The sequence below is a fragment of the Pan troglodytes genome, chromosome 8 (assembly GCF_028858775.2).
Source record: "Pan troglodytes isolate AG18354 chromosome 8, NHGRI_mPanTro3-v2.0_pri, whole genome shotgun sequence".
NCBI classification, from domain to species: Eukaryota; Metazoa; Chordata; class Mammalia; order Primates; family Hominidae; genus Pan; species Pan troglodytes.
In genome coordinates this window covers 62,041,562-62,062,043 of record NC_072406.2, presented here as the reverse complement: position 1 = coordinate 62,062,043, position 20,482 = coordinate 62,041,562, and the positions used below count along the sequence as shown (strand labels likewise).

At 56.0% G+C, this 20,482-nt stretch overlaps 1 protein-coding gene across 12 annotated transcripts in view; it reads left to right on the top strand.

The window, feature by feature from the left end:
* OGDHL (oxoglutarate dehydrogenase L) overlaps positions 1-20,257 on the top strand; it is a 28,613-nt gene extending 8,356 nt beyond the window's left edge. For 5 of the 12 annotated variants that reach the window (XM_016918279.4, XM_024346372.3, XM_016918278.4 and 2 more), the window contains 20 exons: positions 1,302-1,404; positions 1,794-1,909; positions 2,061-2,215; positions 3,058-3,204; positions 4,204-4,294; positions 6,798-6,977; positions 7,128-7,256; positions 8,029-8,208; positions 8,510-8,662; positions 9,254-9,356; positions 9,884-10,012; positions 11,025-11,175; positions 14,056-14,183; positions 15,055-15,233; positions 16,632-16,703; positions 16,822-16,947; positions 17,036-17,108; positions 18,374-18,537; positions 18,717-18,871; positions 19,543-20,257. In XM_016918279.4, the coding sequence (XP_016773768.3) occupies positions 1,302-1,404; positions 1,794-1,909; positions 2,061-2,215; positions 3,058-3,204; positions 4,204-4,294; positions 6,798-6,977; positions 7,128-7,256; positions 8,029-8,208; positions 8,510-8,662; positions 9,254-9,356; positions 9,884-10,012; positions 11,025-11,175; positions 14,056-14,183; positions 15,055-15,233; positions 16,632-16,703; positions 16,822-16,947; positions 17,036-17,108; positions 18,374-18,537; positions 18,717-18,871; positions 19,543-19,666 (2,658 nt within the window). In that variant the 3' untranslated portion in view covers positions 19,667-20,257. The other 7 variants (XR_010146880.1, XR_010146879.1, XR_010146878.1 and 4 more) reach the window with 6 other exon arrangements.
* The last annotated feature ends 225 nt before the right edge of the window (positions 20,258-20,482 follow it).

The window sequence follows — 20,482 nt, the reverse complement described above, 5'->3', positions numbered from 1 at the left end:
GTTTGTCCTTGACCCTGTCAATCTTATGGCCACATTGCCTTTAGAAATGTCAAAAATAGAGGTTCTCAAAGATGCCAGTACAATGGCTTGTTTGATTTCCCAGAGCTCACATGCAACAATCTTAGAATAACAGTTCTTTTTTTTTTTTTTTTTGAGATGGAGTTTCTCCTTGTAGCCCAGGCTAGAGCGCAGTGGTGCGACCTCAGCTCACTGCAGCCTCCACTTCCCAGATTCAAGCGATTCTCCTGCCTCATCCTCCCAAGTAGCTGGGATTACAGGCATGTGCCGCCACGCCCAGCTAATTTTGTATTTTTAGTAGAGATGGGGTTTCATCATGTTGGTCAGGCTGGTCTTGAACTCTTGACCTCAGGTGATCCACCCATCTTAGCCTCCCAAAGTGCTAGGATTACAGGAGTGAGCCACTGTGCCCAGCCAGCATAACAATTCTAACACTATTACGATTGACTGGTAATAAAAAAGGCTTTATGAATTTTTTTCTGTTTGTCTTTAGGGAATGTTCCATTAGTCAATTGGAATGGTTTCTCTCTGTATTTATGCCACTAAGTGGACATATTTATTCATTTGATTCATTTCACTTTCAATTTTTAAGACTTAATTTTGTTTTATAAGAATGTAAAATATTTACAAGGTTTGAAAGTCAAATCTTCAAAGTAAGATAAGTTCTTAAAAATCTGGCTCCTAGCCCTGCCTCTCTATCCTATTTTGTCCCCTCCCCTAGATGATAATTTTTCTTATGTTATGGTTTTTTTAATTTTATGATTTGCCCTTCTAATGCATATATTTATTTGTGTCTCCTTTTTATTAGATAATGTGTAGTTCACCATACACACTTTGCTAGAATTTGCTTTTTTGCTTAACAATATTTTTTGGAGACTACCTTGTAGTATCAGATGGGGATTTTTCTTCTTCCTTTTAATGGCTCTGGAGTGCTCCGCTGTGTGGATCGCCCATATCCATGCGCCAGTCTCCTGCTGATAGACAGTGGGGAAGTTTCTAGAATTTCACTATTACTAGTAGCACCGCAGTGAACACCTTTGTGCATAGGTCTTTTTCCTGTTTTTGCCCATGCATGTTGTACTTCTAAACCAGGTTGAGCTCCTGCCACCTTACTGGCTGTGGCTGGGGTCTCGCAGGCAGCAGTGAAGTAGCTGCAGGGCAGAGACATGGGGAAGCTTAACATTCGGAAATGGGAAGAGAGGGGCTGGGGCCCAGAGCCATACCCTGGAGAAGGTCTGTCCAGCTGGGTCCCAGCCCCACCCTGCTCTTTGCCCTCCTCCCAGATCCGGGGTCACCATGTGGCCCAGCTGGACCCCCTGGGCATTCTGGATGCAGACCTGGACTCCTTTGTGCCCTCAGACTTGATCACAACCATTGATAAACTGGGTAAGACCCTTCCTCAGGACGGCCATGGCAGTGCTGTGTGGGTGGCCCAGTAAGGGGCCCACAGGCACTAGGGACAGCCTGATCCTTGGGAATCCATGGAGCCCGGGGAGCAGCCCACAGGGCCTCCTTTCTACCTTGCCTGTGTACTGCCTGTTGTTCCTGAGAAGGACGCCTGCCACTTTCCCTAGCTTGTGCCCCATGTGTTCAAGCCTGAGAGGCTTGTCCACCCTGCCTCCCTGGGCTCACTCTCACTTCTGCTCCCCAGGTTGGACCCAGAGGGAGGGCACTGGGGAGACTGGGAGGTCTGGTGAGACTGCGGGGCTCCACCTGGGCCTGACCTCCCTCCCTCCACTCTGCTGCCCGGGGCTCGGCCACGCCTCCTTCTCCAGCCTTCTATGACCTGCAGGAGGCTGACCTTGATAAGGAGTTCCAGCTGCCGACAACCACCTTCATTGGGGGCTCTGAAAACACCCTCTCTCTGCGGGAGATCATTCGGCGCCTGGAGGTGAGCACAGGCGGGTGTGTGGGGTGCAGCTGAAGCAGCTCTTTGGAGCTTGCCAGAGGACGGGAAGGCACTGTCTTTTTTGTTCTAGACAGCAGGGATGTCAGCCGTCCCTCTTCCCTGCTCCTCATGGGGTCCCAATGTGTCTCCCCAGAACACCTACTGCCAGCACATTGGCCTGGAGTTCATGTTCATCAACGATGTGGAGCAGTGCCAGTGGATCCGGCAGAAGTTTGAGACCCCTGGTGTGATGCAGTTCTCTAGCGAGGAGAAGCGGACCCTGCTGGCCCGGCTAGTGCGCTCCATGAGGTTGGCACCACCTGGAGGGCCAAGTGGCTGGAGGTCCTGCTCCAGGGCTCTATGAGATGTCCCACACCCTGCCTAAGAGAGCAGGAGGGTGCCACAGGAAGGCAGGACTGGATCGGCCTCACCACTGGCTGCAGGGAGGAGAGTTGGGACCAGGTGTTTAGGCTGTTTGGCCAAGAGCTGGCCCAAGGCAGAGCAGGTCAGGTGGGCAGGGATGAGGCTCTAGGAGAACAAGAGAGCGGGGACACTGAGCAAGGCCAGAAGTGGCGGGAAGTGGCTGTGGGAACGTTTGGGCAGAAAATTATCCCTGGTGTGGAGTGAGTGTGGCCACACCACCTGTCTGTTCACTGGACTTTTCTGAAGCTGGGTCCCCCAGGGCTGCAGGGGCTGGGGGAGCACCTGACTCAGCTGCTGGATGCAAAGTGGATTCCTGAGCAGCGAGGTGCAGGCTGGAGTTTGGATCTGGCTGGGTGGAGATCTTTGGGACTTGGCGAAGAGAGCCCTTGGAGTGTGGCAGGAGGGTAGTGGGCTAGGAGTGGGTGGGCAGTGGCCTGTTGGAGGAGCTTGGCTATGAGGAAGAGAGAGGGCGGCAGCTGGGAAGGGGTGTAGGCAGAGGCGTTTGGTTCAGCTGGGAAGATGCCTAGCCTCCCCTAACGCTGTGTTCCTTTGCTGGGTGGGACAGGTGTATCCATGGTGGGCCCTGGACCATGTAGGTGGAAGGAGGATTTGTGACTTCCTCTGTCCTCAGCATTCAGCTCTGAGCACTCATGAACAGCCCCTGTGAGCCCCAGTCCCCTCCCTCTCCATCCCTTTCCCTTTCCTCTTCCCATCCTCTCCCCAAGCAGGTTTGAAGACTTCCTGGCCCGGAAATGGTCCTCAGAGAAGCGGTTTGGCCTGGAGGGCTGTGAAGTGATGATTCCTGCCCTCAAGACCATCATCGACAAATCCAGCGAGATGGGGATTGAGAATGTCATCTTGGGGATGCCACACAGGTGGGTCCCCCTCCCTGCCGTGCCTTGCGCATTCTCCTCCAGCCCAGGCGACAGAGGTGGGAGAGATGAGATGGAAATCAGAGCGGAGGTGTTGGTGGGACCTGGGGGTAGAGGTGGGTTTCCTGGAAAGTTCTGAGTCCTGGGCCTGGCCTGCTCATCACAGAAATTGCCGGTTACTTGGCCAGAGTCACCTGGGGCCGGGTGCTAACCAAGTTATCAGGCACCCTCTCTCCCTGGCCATGTTGCCGCTGTCCCTAGCAAGGGTGAGATTTCGGAAAGGGGTACACTATACTTCTTGAGGTTCCTGTGGACAAGGAGAGGTGGAGGGGTTTCTTCCAGGGAAGGGAGGGCAGGGCCTGGGCAGTTGTTCCCGGGTTGTGTCCCCCACAGGGAGGTCTGTGGAGGTGAGCCGAGGGTCTCTGACCTGGCTGCAAGCTGACTGCGTGTTCCCTTGACCTTGATGAAGATCTGGGAGGCTTGCTCAGCAGTGGGGCGTTACCTCTGAGCTGGAGCCTGTGGGGAAGCAGGAGGGGGAATGCACCCTGGGGGACGGAGACGTCTGTGGCCAGGGGTCCTGCTGAGTGGCCTGTGGGAAGGGCCCTGGGCTTTTCCCGTGACCAGAGAGCTGCTTGTGGTTGGACTAGCCCAGGGCCACATCAGCATGAGGGCATCCAAATGCATGGTGCAGGGGTCCCCATCCGTGGCTGGCCTGCCAGGACTTTGGGGTTTGTCTGTCATGGGGGGCCTGGGAATGCCCAGTGTCTGGTCAGAGAGTTAGGCAGAGCTGGCCCAGTGGCCTGAGGCAGCAAGGAAGCATGGGGCTTTAGGCCTCGGGCCATTACAGCAGCAGGAGAGGATGGTGCCTGGTGATTGGGTGGTCTGAGGAGGGCTCTGGGCACGAAGGGGCTGTATTAGGCAAGGCCAGGCCTCCACAGTGGGGGAGGGAACCCTGAGGCCTGCGGGCTTTGCCAGGTGAGAGCCCGGCCCCTCTGGCTCCAGGGGAAGGCTGAACGTGCTGGCCAACGTGATCCGCAAGGACCTGGAGCAGATCTTCTGCCAGTTTGACCCCAAGCTGGAGGCGGCGGACGAGGTGGGTGCCATGCCCAGGTCCCGGCACCCTTGGAGAGCTGGGTGTTTGGGAGGTGGACTGTGGAGGGGCTGAGCCGGGAGCTTCCGGGCTGAGATAAACCTTAAGATGGATGCATTGGAGAAGCCTGCAGGAGAGAGGCTGGGTGTTTGCCTGAGGACCCTAAGGCTTTTTGGAGCAAGGGCTGCAGTCTCTGGTAGCTGGGAGGGCCCTCAGATAATCTGGGCCAACCTCCCTGTTTTGAGCTAGGGAAACTGAAGCCCAGAGATGCAAAGGCTTGCTGGAAGTTGCTCAGTTCTGCTCATGTGGCTGTGCCTCCATGTCCAAAGTCCTGTCCACCAGCCAGGAATGACTCCCTTGCTCATTTGTTTGCCCAGCAGAGCCTTGGGAGGTGAGGATGGTTTTCCGTACCCATCGACCTGCTGAGGAAATGTTGTTCCTGCTCCCACCCCCTCCCTGGGAGGCCTTGGCCAGGCCTTCAGCCCATACTGCCTAGCCTCTTTCTTTCCTTTTCTTTTTGAGATGGGGTTTTGCTCTTGTTGCCCAGGCTGGAGTGCAATGGCATGATCTTGGCTCACTGCAACCTCTGCCTCCTGGGTTCAAGCGATTATCCTGCCTCAACCTTCCAAGTAGCTGAGATTACAGGCATGCGCCACCACGCCCGGCTAATTTTTGTATTTTTAGTAGAGATGGGGTTTTGCCATGTTGGTCAGGCTGGTCTTGAACTCCTGGCCTCAGGTGATCTGCCTGCCTCGGCCTCCCAAAGTGCTGGGATTACAGGCATGGAGCCACCCCTTCCGGCCACTGCCTAGCCTCTTTCAAAGTCCTGCCCATCTTCCCTTTCGGTGGCTCTCTGGGTCCCCTGGGCAATGAGCCTGTCACTCCCTCCTCTGTGTCCCTTTGCCCTCAGGACTATCTCTCCTGCTGTCTCCAGCCTGCTGCTGTGTGTGTGTGTGTGTGTGTGTGTGTGTGGACCCATACCTACTGGCTCCTATCCCAGGTCTTTCTGACATCCTGTTCCTTTTGTTCTAGCACCTTCAGCCTTCTAAGCCTCACTTTGATCTTCCGTAAAACAGGGATAAAAGCGCATGCCCGAGAATGGTTGCAGTGAGTCAAAGATGACCTGTGTGTATAGTGGAAAACTTGGCCAAAGGATGTTTAAAATGAAATTACTATTTTTTTCCAACTGAAAAAGAAATTTGATCATTGTGAAAACAACAAAACAGAACAAAGCTTATACAATGAGAATATGTTCCTCAGTGAGACTCCATTCTTGTGGCCAATTTTGTTTGTGTGCTTCTGTTGTGTTTAGGTGTGTACTTCTAGAAACATTTCATGCTGATACAAACAAACCTCTTTTTCCAGTGCAACCTTATTTCTAAGAGGCCATGGGCATAGCCGTTACACCGGGTGGCACCTTGCTGTTTTCACTTAACAAGTTGTCATTGTTTCCTGCCTGCACACATGGGCTACCCCAGCCTTCTTACAGCTAAAGCATCCCTTGTGCTGGACATTGGGTTGTTCTAATGAGGGTCCTTGCACATGTGTGAGCGAGTTTATCTGTTAGATGGTGTCTGAGCAGTGCAGTGGCTGGAGCTACGGGGGTGGGACTGAACGACCCTCCCAGGAGCTGGCAGATGTCAGCGAGCCCACCCACAGTGTGTGATGGTGCCAGAGCCCCCACCCCACTTCCTCCCACACGCTCTCGAATCCTTTCATCTTTGCCGATATAATAGGTTCAAAAGAGGATTTTGTTGTAATGCATTTCTTTGTTATGAATTCAGTTGCTTATCTTTTCACATGCTTTTGAGCCATTCATATTTTTCTGTAAATTCCTGCTTGTGGCTTTTGCTCATTTTCCTATGGAGTTTTTGGGCTTTATCTTCCTGATTTGTAAAAGTGTTTTGTACATTGAGGGAATTTGCCCTTTGCCTGCATTTGTTTATGAATATTTTTCTCAGCTTGATTTGTTTCCCCTATCGCTGGGCGTGGGTTTGTTCCCCCATGGCAAATTTGTTAGAATTTAGGTGTCTTTTGTGTTTTCTGGTGTTAGGATATTGTGTAGAATGCTGTAAGTCTTCCTTGCTTCAGGGTCATAAAATGTTGTGTGTCCCTCATTGCTACCATTGGTGTGAGGAGTCAGGGGATTCAGCTTCAGTGTTTGCTGGTGGCCTGGCCGAGGGTCTCTGCGCTGATGCCTAGGCACTGCCCTTCTCTCCCTGCCTTCCCCGCTGCTTGATGGCCTTCCCCACTCTTGTGCTCTCCTGATCCATGGTCAGTGTACAGAGAGGCTCTGAGCCAAGGCCTGGGGTCCCTGCCTTCCTCCCTCAGGCCAGTGAGGAGGGGCAGTGTGATGAGGAGAGAGGGGTCAGAGACAGCTTGGCCTTCTGAGGCAGTGGGATCGGGGGAATGTGCCAGCCTGACTGTGGGCTGCAGTGCCTGCCTGTGTATCTGCCTGTCTGATGTGGGAGGGGAGGATCCATCATGTTCCCATCTCCACCTTCAGGGCTCCGGGGATGTCAAGTACCACCTGGGCATGTACCATGAGAGGATCAACCGCGTCACCAACCAGAACATCACTCTGTCGCTGGTTGCCAACCCCTCCCACCTGGAGGCAGTGGACCCTGTGGTGCAGGGGAAGACAAAGGCAGAGCAGTTCTACCGTGGAGATGCCCAGGGCAAGAAGGTGAGCTCACCTGGGGGAACCCAGAGGACCTGGGCCCTTCAGGGTGGGCCCAGAGGGCTGGGCTGGACCCTGGGTCTCCACAGTACAGGCGCCGGCTGGGCTACATGGGCTGGGGCACGCAGCCCCTCCTGGCTCACACCTGCCCTGCAGGTCATGTCCATCCTGGTTCATGGGGACGCCGCCTTTGCTGGCCAGGGCGTGGTATATGAGACCTTCCACCTGAGCGACCTGCCCTCCTACACGACCAATGGTACCGTGCACGTCGTTGTCAACAACCAGGTGAGCATGTAGGCTCCACGATGGGCCTCACAGCGTCAGCATCCCTGGAAATCCAGGCAGTAGCTTGGGGAGAAAGTGAGATGCTCCTGGCTCTGAGCCCACTGCTGTGCTGCTTACCAGGCAGGACCCTGCTCTTTCCAGCCTTGGCGTCCTGGTCTGTGAAATTGGAAGACACAATAGGGAGGGATAAGTAGGGCTGGAAGGACCAAAGGAGCACCTGTGTAGCGAGTGCCTCATGGAGGCTGGCCGTGTGCAGCCCCACATGGGCAATCTTAGACACAGGGACCTTGGTGCCCTTTCTCTAAGGCAGCTGAGCTTCTAACAGCTCATATGGAGTCTAGAAAGCCCTGTGTTCACTGCCTTGTTTGCATTAAGTCATGTCATCGTCCTTGAACATCCTGTGAGGTGGGAATTTAAGTGACCCCTTTTTATAGATGAGGAAACAGGCTGTGGGTATGTAAGCACCTTGCCCCAGGTTGCAGTTAGCCATTGTTAGGACTGGATTTTCCAGGCCTATGTTCCTCACTACCAGTGTGTCAAAGTGACTGGCAAAAAAGAGCAGGCTCCACCCGGCTGGTGCTGCTGCCATCCCCGTGGGAGCTGTTGCCGTGTCTAATTGTGGGGCTGCTCACCATCACCCTGTTGTGTCCCACATTTCTCCTGGGCACCTCAGTGGACCTTGAGCATCCCCCTGCTCAGTCTCCAAGGCTGCCACCTTCTATCTCACTCTAAGTAAATTGAGAGGCGCAGCAGGTTTCTCCTGCCTCTGCAGATTGGATTCACCACAGACCCCCGAATGGCCCGCTCCTCACCATACCCGACCGACGTGGCCCGGGTGGTCAATGCGCCTATCTTCCATGTGAATGCCGATGACCCAGAGGCTGTGATATATGTGTGCAGTGTGGCAGCCGAATGGAGAAACACTTTCAACAAAGACGTTGTCGTGGACCTGGTGAGTCTGGGGACTGAGGCCAAGGCATGGGTGGGTGGCCCATCCCTGCTGTGCTGAGCCAGCCAGGTCATCAGCATCTTCAGCACTCAGGGCTGGGAGTGCTTCTTGGATGAGAGATTTATGCCACCAAGAGCAATCTGTGCAAAGGCCTGGGACGGGACATTCATTCGGTGATAGGTGATAGTGGAGCTCAAAGGGCTCCCAGTGGGTGTGCCCTACCCAGATATTCCCCAATTTTGCAGCAGCTACATTGACCACACAGCGTAGGGGAGGGCCTGAGCCCCTCTGGCTGCTCCTGCAGGTCTGTTACCGCCGGCGCGGCCACAATGAGATGGACGAGCCCATGTTCACCCAGCCGCTCATGTACAAGCAGATCCACAGACAGGTGCCTGTGCTGAAGAAGTACGCAGACAAGCTGATTGCCGAGGGCACAGTCACCCTGCAGGAGTTTGAGGTGGGCAGGCAGGCTGCAGGGGCGCCCAAGACAAACTTTGGGTGGGGACCCTGGAGAGGGGTTGTAGATGTTACCAGCCCAGTGCTGGGCACTAAGGATTTAAAGAAGTAGCCACTATGGTCCTTGTCCCCAAGAGGCCCCAGTTACCAAAGGGGACCAAGAACTAAGGATGCAGTTACAGCCAAGTGTGACACGGTGGGTACTGCAATGTGGGGGAAGTCCAGCCTTGAGCAGGAGTGCGGGAAGGCTTCCTGTAGGAGGCAGCCCTGAGCTGGGGTTGTCCCCATAATTATCTATGGAGTGTTCGTCCTTCCACCTTCATGGAGCTCTGAGAGCAAGGACTACAAGTTTCCGGAGCCTTCTCCAAGCCCCTTGCTGAGCGCACTGCAGGCCTGCCCAGCCTCGGGGTACCTGTACAGGATCCCCTGAACTCTGAGACTTTGGCTTCTAGCCATGAGGTCCCTATAGGCCAGAGACAGAGAGTTCTAGAAGAACTTGGTGATGGGGACCAGGAATTACGAGTCCAAGTGGACTGGGCGTCTGGCTGCCCAGGGCTTTGGTGCTCTGTCCACATCTTCATCCTGATTCCAGGAAGAAATTGCCAAATATGACCGGATCTGTGAGGAGGCTTATGGCAGGTCCAAGGATAAAAAGATCCTGCATATAAAGCACTGGTTGGACTCCCCCTGGCCTGGTGAGCGAGCAGTGTGTGGCTCAGAGGGACTCCCCTGGGCCTTGAGGTCTTGCACTGGGATCAGGACTGGAATGGCCCTGGGTGACAGCTGTCATTGCCTAGTCTAGAGGCTGCAGGCTCCATCACTGAGTCCCCAAAGCTGCGTGGGGCCGATTCCTGCAAGTCAAGGATAGCATTGCCCTCTGAGCATGGATGGCCAGGTGCTCACTGAAAAGGGAGGGCACAGCCAGGTGGGAGAGGAAGCCCTGGGCACTGGATGCTTGGGGCCAGGGTGCTCAGAGGGCCTCCCTGGGGGGCAGGGTTAGAAGAGCTGTTACCCTGGGGTCCAGAGGTGGGTGTTGGGCCTGTGGGGGAGTTGCAGCTGTGGCTGTCCAGCTGTCCCAGGTCCCAAGGGTGGGCTCAGGGTGAGTCCGAGTGCTGGTGGAGTTTGGGAAGCCATGGGCCACTCAGTCCTGGGGAGGCAGGCTGGCCAGGGGGATCAGAGCCCACCACTGACACAGTGTGGACAGAGCCTCTCTCCCTCTCAGGCTTCTTCAACGTAGATGGGGAGCCCAAGAGCATGACATGCCCAGCCACGGGGATCCCTGAGGACATGCTCACCCACATCGGCAGCGTGGCCAGCTCTGTGCCCCTGGAGGACTTTAAGATCCACACTGGTGAGGTTGCTGGGCAGGCTGCAGCCCAGGCTGCTGGCCCCACCCCAACACTGTGCCTCGAAGGGAGATTGGTTGGGATGCAAGAGAGATGGTGTGTCGCATTCCTGCTCAGTCTGTAGTGGGTGCACGTAGCTCTCGGCACATCTGTGCCCGTGACAGTAGCTCTTTTCAGGGTGGGCGTGGTGAGCTGGGCAGCTCCAGATGCCACACTCCCAGCTGGGTACCAGTGACTAGTCTTAGGTTGGGGACCTTGGATTTTCCAAATGCCTTTGCCGGGGCGTCCCTGGGTCAGGCAGAAGAGCAGGAAAGCAAGGGCTCCCATACAGGGGCTGGAACGCAGCCTGGAACGTGGGCAGGATTCTGCAGCTGAAAGGACGGTGGCTTGCTGGGGCCTGGACCAATGACTGAGGGCAGCCCCCCCACTCCGGGGTGAGACTAGAATGTGGGTGGTCACCGACTGCACCCCTTGGCTGGGGCCACTGTGACCTTTGCCTGGGAAGTCCGGAGGGTCTCCTGTGGCTGTATTGGGGTGCCTACACCCCCTCTGACCCACCTGGGGGAGTCCTGAGGGGGTTCCCTTACAGTGTGCACCGAGACCGAATGTCCTGGGGCAGCTGCCGACAGCGTTTGGGGCATGTGCCCGCTCTGTTTGTGTGTTAGCCTCTGTGTGTGGGGCTGACAGGAGCGCAGCGTAAGCCTGGGGACTTGGAGTCAAATCCGAGTACCTTGACAGCTGTGTGATCTGATTAAATGACTCTGAGCCTGACGGTGTCTGCAACGTGGCCAATGCTTGCCAAGTGGTACCTGCTCCACCCCTCCACAGGCTCAGGGTGGCCCCTTGTCTCAGCTGGAGGAGGGGTGCCTGGCCCTGGGCCCTCCTGCAGCATCCCTGCCCTCCAACCAAATCAACAGATGGCTGCCCTGCTTTGTGCGGGGTGTGTGCTGAGCACCTACCTACCGGCCCCAGGGCTGGCTGTCTCGTGGCCCTCAGGCCAGCACTCCTTTCCCACAGGCCTCTCTCGCATTCTGCGGGGCCGTGCGGACATGACCAAGAACCGGACGGTGGACTGGGCGTTGGCAGAGTACATGGCCTTTGGCTCCCTGCTGAAGGAAGGCATCCACGTGCGGCTCAGCGGGCAGGATGTGGAGAGGGGCACATTCAGGTGAGCGCAGTGGGGCTCAGCATCCACACAGGAGACCTGGAGCAGAAGCTGGGCCTGGCTTGGGGATCCCGAGGGGGCCTTTGTTGGGGTGGGATCTTCACAGCATCCCTAGCCCCTGCCCTCAGGTGGCATCATCAGATGGCCACCTCGCTGACCCCCCAGGGCAAGTGTGCAGAGCTCACTGCTGGGCCCAAGCTGTCCACTAAGGTCAAGCTGGTGGCCATCTGTGGTCCTCAGGATCATGTGTGTGTGGGGGGTGTGTGGTGAGTGTGGGCGAGTTGTGTGTGGTGTGTGTGTGTGGTGTGTTTGGTGTGTATGTGGTGTGTGTGTGGTATGTGGTGAGTGGGGGAAGTGTATAGGGGGTGTGGTGCGTGTGTGTGGTGTGTTTGTCGTATGTGTGGTGTATTTGGTGTGTGTGTGTGTGTATGGTGTGGGGTATGTGTGTGGCATGTTTGTGTGGTGTGTGTGTGGTGTGGGTGTGTGATGTGTGTGTAGGTGTATTTGTGTGGTGTTTGGAGTATGTGTGTGGAGTTTGGAGTGTGTGTGTTGTGTGTGTGGGTGTGTGGTGTGTGTGGATGGGATGTGTATGTATGTGGTGTGTGGGGATATGTGTGGTGTGTATGGTGTGTATGTGGTGTGTGTGTGGAGTGTATGTGTAGTGTGAATGGTGTGTATGTGGTGTGTGGTGAATGGGGGGTGTGTGTATGTGGTGTGTGTGGTATTTGTGTGTGGCGTGTTTGTTGTGTATGTGGTGTGTGTGGTGTATGTGTTTGTGTCTGTATGGTTGTGTGGTGTGTCGTGTGTGTTGTATGTGTGGGGTGTGTATGTGTGCAGTGTTTGGGTATGTGTGTGGTGTGTATGTGTGTCTGGGGGATGTGTATGGTGTGTGTATGTGGCGTGTGTGTAGGGGATGTGTGTGGTATGTAGGGGTATGTGTGTCTGTGGGGGATGTGTATGGTGTGTGTATGTGGTGTGTGTGTAGGGGATGTGTGTGGTATGTAGGGGGATATGTGTGGTATGCGTGGGTGGGTGTGGTGTGTAGTGTGTGGTGTGTGTGTGGTGTATGGTGTGTGTGATGTATGTGTGGTGTGTGTGGAGTGTATGTGTGTGGTGTGTATGTGTGTATGGTGTGTGTGGTGTGTGTGGGGGTGTGTGGTGTGTATGTGTGGGTGTGTGTGGTGTGTGTGGGGGTGTGTGTGGTGTGTATTTGTGTATGGTGTGTGTGGTGTGTGTGGGGGTGTGTGGTGTGTATGTGTGGGTGTGTGTGGTGTGTGTGGGGGTGTGTGTGGTGTGTATGTGTGGGTGTGTGTGGTGTATTGTGTGGTGCATGTGTGGTGTGTGTCATGTCTGGTGTTTGTGGTGGGTGTGGTGCGTTTGTGGTGTGTGTGTTGTGTGTTGTGTGTTGAGTGTGGTGTGTGTGGTGTGTGTTGTGTGTTGAATGTGGTGTATGTGTGGGGTATGTGTGGCGTGTGTATGTGTGGTGTGTGTGTGTGTGGTTTGTGGGGGTGTGCGTATGTGTGGGGTGTGTATAGTGTGTGTGGGGTGTGTATGGTGTGTGTGTATGTTTGGTGTGTGTGTAGGGTGTGTATGTGTGTAGGGTGTGTATGTGTGTAATGTGTGTGAGGGTGTTTGTGTGGTGTGTGGTATGTGTGGAGTGTGTGGTGTGTAGTGTGGTGTGCGTGTGATGTGTGATATGTGTGGTATGTGTCATGTTTGGTGCATGTGTGGTGTATATGTGGGGTGTGTGTGGTGTGTGTGTAGTGTGTGTAGTGTAGTGTGTGTGGTGTGTGTGATTGTGTTTGTGGTGTGTAGTCTGTGTGGTGTGTGTGTGTTGTGTGGTATGTGTGGTGTGTGGTATGTATGTGTGGTGTGTGTAGTGTGTGTGGTGTTTGGTGTGTGTGCATGGATGTGTGTGGTGTATATGTGTGTGGTGTGTTTTGCATGTATGTGTGGTATGTGTGATGTGTGTGTATGTGGTGTTTGGTGTGTGTGGTGTGTGTATGTATGTGTTTGGTGTGTGGGGATGTGTATGTGTGTGTGGTATGTGTGGCATGTGTATGTATGTGTGTGGTGTGTGTGTGTACTGCTGTTAAGTCAGCCCCTATCTTGGTTGTTTGCAGTTGTCTTTGTGAATCCAAATGGGGACTTGACACTTGTCAGTTGTCCACACCACATTTCCTCTTGTTCGGGTTCCTAAAATGTTCTAGATCCTGCCTCAGTCGGCTCCTGGTTAGCAAGCCAGGGTGGTGTGGCTTCCAGGACTTGACCAGCTGGCTTTCTCATTCCTGGTTGCTCATCTCGGCTGGTCTTGCTCCAGCCAGGGCCCAGGTGGCCCTCTGATGTACCCTGAGCTACATGTCAGTCCTTGCCAGGGACTGGGGTTCAGCCAGGCGCCCCTCACTTACTGTGCCCACCTCGGCTACTGCACAGTGGTTTCTGTCTCTTGTGAGTTGGGACAGGGCTGGTGAGATGGTAAAGAAGCCAGCAAGACGGGGCAGGGGAAGTGGCCTCCTAGGGTCTCTGGCTCTAGCTGGCACCTGGGAAGTGTCTTATCAGGTCCCCTTTATGGGTGAAAAGCTGACATTCAGAGAGGTGCCACAACTCACAGCTCCTTCCCCCAGACCCCCCAGTGCGTGGTGTGTGGGCGCTGCTAGCAGGCAGGGGGCAGGCTGGGGAGGCCTGGCGGGGGACAGGCTGCAGGAGGGACCACATGGCTCTGGTTTTCCACAGCCTTCTTGGATGCCATGTTGTGGGACCCTGCAGGCTTCCTGGGACAGTGACGGAGGCTTGCCTGCCTCCTGCTGCCCAGCTCCCCTGCTCCAGGTGAACAGGTGCCAGCCCACCTGCCCTCTGTCCCTGCCCCGGTCTGTGTCTCTGCAGTCACCGGCACCATGTTCTCCATGACCAGGAGGTTGACCGCAGGACGTGTGTGCCTATGAATCATCTCTGGCCTGACCAGGCCCCGTACACCGTGTGCAACAGCTCCCTCTCGGAGTACGGAGTCCTGGGTGGGTCCACGCTCTCCTGCAGGCCAGGCAGGCCCCAGACACCTGGGGACCAGAGATGGGCTGGGAAGGGGCCGGGGCCAGGGCCTGGGAGGGGTGAGAGATGCTCAGAGGCCCTTAGGGGATGGCCCTGGGGGATGGTGATTGGGCTGCCCTCACCTAAGGCCATGTGGGAGGTGAAATCATGTCCCATCTGGGCCCCTTGGGGATCCCAGTTGGGGGGCCCTGCTTGCCTTGAGGGGTTTTGTGGGTATCAGGGCCCCAGTGGGCGCAGACAGAGAGCCCAACACAGTCTGCTGCGGGTTCCAGCTGCTGAGCAGTCCAGTCTTGGCCCAGCCCTCTCACATTCCTTTGAGCCCCATCTTGCCTCCTCTGCCCTGCACCCTAGGAACACTGCACTGAGATCCCTTCTCTGGGCTCTGGGCTTCCCTGCCTGTGTCCCCTGTGCATGCTCTCCCTCAGATGCATCATTAGCTGGCTCACCTCGTCCTCACTGCCTGCCCCTAGAGGCCAGGCAGCCCCCCGCCGCCAGGCAGATGCCTCTAGGGCTGTTTCTGCCCCTTCTCCTTAGCAGTTCTGCATGTTTTTAAGGAGTTCTTGACAGATGGTCCCTGTTGCCTCCCCAGGATACCTAAATAAGGTTGAACCTGACCACACATGATAGCAGGGCTGAGGGTAGCATCTCTGGGCATGTTGTCAGCCCCCAGGATGGTACATTGTACCCTTTGAATCCCAGGGAATCCCTGGGTTTGTCCTGGCTTGTGAGAAGGATGGGTGGGGGCATGGAGGATATACTGAGAAAGGGCTAAATTTGACTGGAGCCACTGCCACTTGGTGACTGCATGAAGCAAGCTCTATCTTGTCTTCTGTTTAGGCTTTGAGCTGGGCTATGCCATGGCCAGCCCCAATGCCCTGGTCCTCTGGGAGGCCCAGTTTGGGGACTTCCACAACACGGCCCAGTGCATCATCGACCAGTTCATCAGCACCGGCCAGGCCAAGTGGGTGCGGCATAACGGCATTGTGCTGCTGCTGCCCCATGGCATGGAAGGCATGGTGAGGGCTGCGGTGGTGGCTGGTGGCTTGGTGGGTTCTGGCGGGCCTTGAAGGGGCGGGATGGACCCTGGGCCCCTTGTCGGGTTGGACGGTATATGCCTTCCAGGCCCCTGGAGCACGTGGGTCTGTGCAGGGTGGGGTCTGCACATGTGCGTGCTGCAGCTGCTGAGACGATGATGCTACCCCTGGCAGCAGAAGGCGCTACCACGTATGAGTGCTTGCTGTGCGCCAGGCACTGTTCAATGCTTCTGAATGTTAACTCTTCCAATCCGTACAACTTAATGAAGTAGGCTGTGTTCTTGCTTTTCAGATGAGAAAACAGAGGCACAGAGCTGGGGAGTAGGTTGCCCAAGGTTTCACAGCTAGTAGCTGGGGTTTGAAGCTATCCTGTGCAGTACTGCCTGTTCTCTGGTCCCCTCCTGTATGACCTGCCTCTGCAGCCACACGTGGGGCAGAGGGAAGACATGCAGGCTGGGTGCATCCTCCGGAGGCTCCTGGGCTAGCAGGAAGGGAGGAAGGAGCAGGGTGTCATGTGATACCATCTGGTGGGCAGGTGGCCTGACCAGGCAGAAGGGAGACAGGCAGGGGGCTCATTGCCACCATTATCCCTGAGTGGCATGTTATGAGCACTTTACAGGCTGCGTACTCGGCATCCTCACAACACCGGGTATCAGTGAGGAGGGAGGTGAGGCTCCCTGCTTGGGGCTGCCTGCCGTGAAGGCAGCTTCTTGGGAGGCCGGATCTGGGCCAGGCAGGGTGTGGGGGGCTGGGTCCTTGGCCGTCCCCACCAAGAGAGGGCAAGTGGCAGCTGTGCAGTGGGTCACCCCCGTCCTGCAGGAGCTGGCTTGGAGATGCCCCTGGGCTTGTCTTGCTGCTTTCATGGAGCAGAGCAGTCCGTGTGGGTGAGGGTGGGCGAGGCCCAGGCCGAGTTGGGTTGGCCCCTGCCTGGCTGTGTGGTCATGGGTGGTTTCTTACCCTCTCCTTGCCTCTTCATCTGTGCAGTGGGGAAGAGTGTCTGCATCATGGGGCTACTTTGGGGGTTAGCGATAAGGCGTGTGGGATTCCTAGAACTCCGCCTCCTGTACAGCAGGTGCTCAGTCAGTGGCAGCCACTGTTCCAGGACATTCCAGAGAAAGCACGTCTCAGTGCGGGCTTTTTGCTTTTTCTTCTGTCCCTGCAAGTTCACATACTGTGCTAGCTCTGGGCGGACCCCACTCTGAGGATTCCCATTCTGCTCTTGTTCCACATTCTTGGTTCTTTTCTATGGTTCAGGCTCCAGGGTGAGGGCACCTCTGCTGAGAAGCCCTCCAGACTTTCCCCTGAGCCTGGGGTCCCTGCAGGGCCAGATGTCTGTCCCATGGTGGGGTCCAGCCTTGGCCGTCTGGCGTTTGCTTTCAGGGCCCAGAGCACTCATCAGCGAGGCCCGAGAGGTTCCTGCAGATGAGTAATGACGACTCGGATGCCTACCCTGTGAGTGTTGCTGTTGTCTCCAGGACAGGGACGCGCCCTATTGTGCCCACAGGGCTAGGGGTCCAGGGTGTGGGTGCAGCAGACAGCCACCCTGGCCATATGCATCTCGTCCCCACAGGCATTCACCAAGGACTTCGAGGTGAGCCAGCTCTATGACTGCAACTGGATCGTGGTCAACTGCTCCACACCGGCCAACTACTTCCACGTGCTGCGCCGGCAGATCCTGCTGCCCTTCCGCAAGCCGGTGAGTCTCCGTCCCAGGGCAGGGGTCACACGCAGGGGGCCTGGCCAGGCAGGGCCAGCTGGCAGCTGGGCGTGTGTTTCCCTTCCAGCTGATTATCTTCACACCTAAATCTCTGCTGAGGCACCCAGAGGCCAAGTCCAGCTTTGACCAAATGGTATCCGGTACGTGCCTGGCCTGGGTGTGTGGGGCAGCCCACACTGGGGCGGTGGCCCATTGTGTGGCTTCTGCTTCTGGGGCTTCTCCAACCTCCCTTCTGCCTGTGGCTCTGCTGACCTGCAGCAGCTCCTGGCATGGTCCCACTAGCAGTAGGGTTGGGAGGTTGGCACAATGGCTGACCTGGGCCAGCTCAGGTCATGTGGGTTGCGTCCATGGTAGAGTCCACTGGGGCCCCCTTAGACCCTAGCAGGGCTGGTCGAGGCCTGGCAGAGGCCTGCTGAGTTCGCAAGATATTGAGTATCATTTATTCATTTGTCCATTTTAAAAATTCGTGAGCCAAACAGACATTACAGGCCCTGGGGTCCTGGTGTCCCCTCCAGGAGCCTTTGGCCTTATTTCCCTGGGAGTCAGATCAGATAAAACACTATAGTTGCAACTGAGAGGTGACTATGTCCAGGGAAGGACAGGTGTGAGGCTGGTGGAGCAGAGCTGTCTTGGAAAATGGTCCTGGGCAGTAGAGGGAGGGCTGGGAAGGGCCTCAGCATGGACAGGGGTTGGATTTTCTCCCATGTGTGTTTGGATGTCCCCTCTGTGCAGGTGGGCAGCTGTTAGAGCTCTGATGTCGGGACTGGACTACCTGGGCTACCTGCCCTGTGCTGGCTTCTCTCTTGAGGGCCTGGGATCCATTTGTCCTCTCTACCCCAGAGTCTTCACCTGAGATGCAGGGATGTGAGGACACTACAGTAGCCTCCTGAGAGGTTTTGCAGTGTGCGTGACCTGGGGTCAGGATCATGGGCTCAGGAAGGAAGAATGGTTGGGGCTTGGAGGTGAAGCTCAGCTGCCAGGCTGAAAGAGGAGGAGCATGCAGCAGCCTCCTGGGACATCTGCTTAGTGGTGGGGGACTGCAGTGCTCTGCAGGAGGTGGGCACAACTGGGCAGAAGCAAGGTTGGGGCAAAGGATGATGCCATCATGTCACCTTCTCTGTCTCCTTCAGGGCGCTTCTCATTGTACCCCCACCTCCGGTCACCTTAAATGTGATGCTTCCAGGGCTCAACCCTTGGGTGTCTCCACCCCTCTCCCTATGACAGCTCAGAGTGTCATCTGCCCCCTGCTCCATCTTTTAGTTCAAGAGGTGTCCACTGCAGCCACAAGTCCAAACCTGCAGTTAGTGTCAGTGGCTAAGGAGAACCTGGGGATGCAGGCCTGGTCCTGAGCTGCCCCAGCCCCTCTGGGTACCAACGCCTCTGCCATGTCCTGTTGGTCCCTCAGGGACCAGCTTCCAGCGGGTGATTCCTGAAGATGGGACCGCAGCACGGGCCCCTGAGCAGGTGCGGCGGCTCATCTTCTGCACAGGAAAGGTGTACTATGACCTGGTGAAGGAGCGGAGCAGCCAGGGCCTGGAGGAGAAAGTGGCCATCACGCGCCTGGAGCAGGTGTGCCTGAGCCCCTTGTACAGTCAAGTGATGGGCAAGCTCACGTTGCTGGCCCCGGCTCTGGCCAATGTGCCAGGCAGGCCAGATGAAGGCCGGTGAGGCCCTGTGCCTCCTGTCCGGGGGTGCTGGGGATATACCGCCCCTCCTCTGGCTATGCTCCTTTGTTTCTGCCTCTCCAGATCTCTCCATTCCCCTTCGACCTGATCAAGCAGGAGGCAGAGAAGTACCCAGGTGCGGAGCTGGTCTGGTGTCAGGAGGAGCACAAGAACATGGGCTACTATGACTACATCAGCCCACGCTTCATGACCATCCTGAGGCGCGCACGGCCCATATGGTACATGGTGGGGCCGCTGATTGCCCCTCACCTCGGCCCTGAGGCTCTGTCCTGGCTCCGTCTGTCCCATAGGCCATGCTACCCAGAACTGGCCCTGCCCTTCTCTGGTGATGAGCAATGATGGGGCATCATCAGTACTGGCTTTGTGTTTGTTCTGCAGCCAGAACTGAATTAGGGAACCTGCTACATGTCTCAAAACTCCTGCCTTAGATCTTAGGCTGGTTATGTAGTCCTTGGAGCCTTAGTCCCTGCATCTCTACAAAGGGCGGTGATAAGATTAGATCTGATGTATGTATTAGCTCTGGCACATGGTGGGTTCCCAATACTGGCATCATGTGTTCCTGGGAAGATGGGAGAGGGTCCTGAGAAACTCCAAGAAGCCAAAAGTGTGTTTGTCCCCAAAGTCTTTGAGTTGTTGCCTCATTTGTTGTCCTCATGGGCAAGTGCAGTGACATGGAGGGACAGTTTCTCCCCACTCTTCTGTGGCTAGGTGACTGAGTTTGATCCAGGCTTTGCAGCTCATTGGAAGTGGTGCCAGGGCCAAAAGGCAGGGTCTATGGCTTTGAGGTCAGCGGTTCTCAGATGCGTGCCCCCTGCAGTCCTGGAGTGAGGGCAGCGGTTGGGGGGCGGCTAGGCCCCGCCTTCCCCTTAGCTTGTCTCTCCTCCTCCAGGTATGTTGGCCGGGACCCAGCGGCTGCACCAGCCACAGGAAACAGGAACACTCACCTGGTGTCACTGAAAAAGTTTCTGGATACTGCCTTCAATCTCCAGGCCTTTGAGGGCAAGACATTTTAGAGCTGGGCAAGACCTGTGTAGGTCTCGCTGTGGGTTGGCTGGGGACCAAGGGGGTGATGAAAAGGGGAGGGGCGGAGCTCCTGCCCAGGAGAGGGGCTGTAGGGCCCCAGGATAAAACAGACTCACACAGTGACAGGGCCAAGAGCCAGCACTGCTGGCCTTGGTGTCATGCCAGAATCTACCAGGACTGAGGGAGCCAGAGGAGTCCTATAGGCAGGCTACTGTGCTGGAGCATCCCCCAGCTGCTCCCATCTTGCTGGAATTTCTTGGGCGGCTTCTCCACCTCTATCTCAAGACAGACACCCGGGGGCCTGTGTCTGTGGCCGCTCCCATCCTGGCAGCCCTGGCCGCTGCTCGCCTCACCCTCGCTTATCTGTAGATTCAAAGCGATGTTCTCTTCTGTGCTCTTAGAAGTAGGGAGTTCAGCAGTAACAGCCAGGTGAAGTGAACCTGCTGGGTGATGTGTTTGCGCTCTGTTTTATGGGGCATTCCTGCGAGATGTGTCAGCTTCTGTGTGAAATGCAGCCACAGCTCATGTGTACCAAAGTAGAAAACCAAATCACAGAGAAATAAAAACATGCTTCAGAGAGATTTGCTGTTTTCATTTCATGTTGTAAAACTGGGGGAGGGATAGGCAGTTGAGAGAAGGTAGGGAATGGGGAGAAAGTTAAAAAAATGGAGAGAAGAAAATATCCGCCTCCATGGATATTTTTTTGAGACGGAGTTTCGCTCTTGTCGCCCAGGCTGGAGTGGAGTGGCGCGATCTTGGCTCACTGCAACCTCCGCCTCCCAGATTCAAGTGATTCTCCTGCCTCA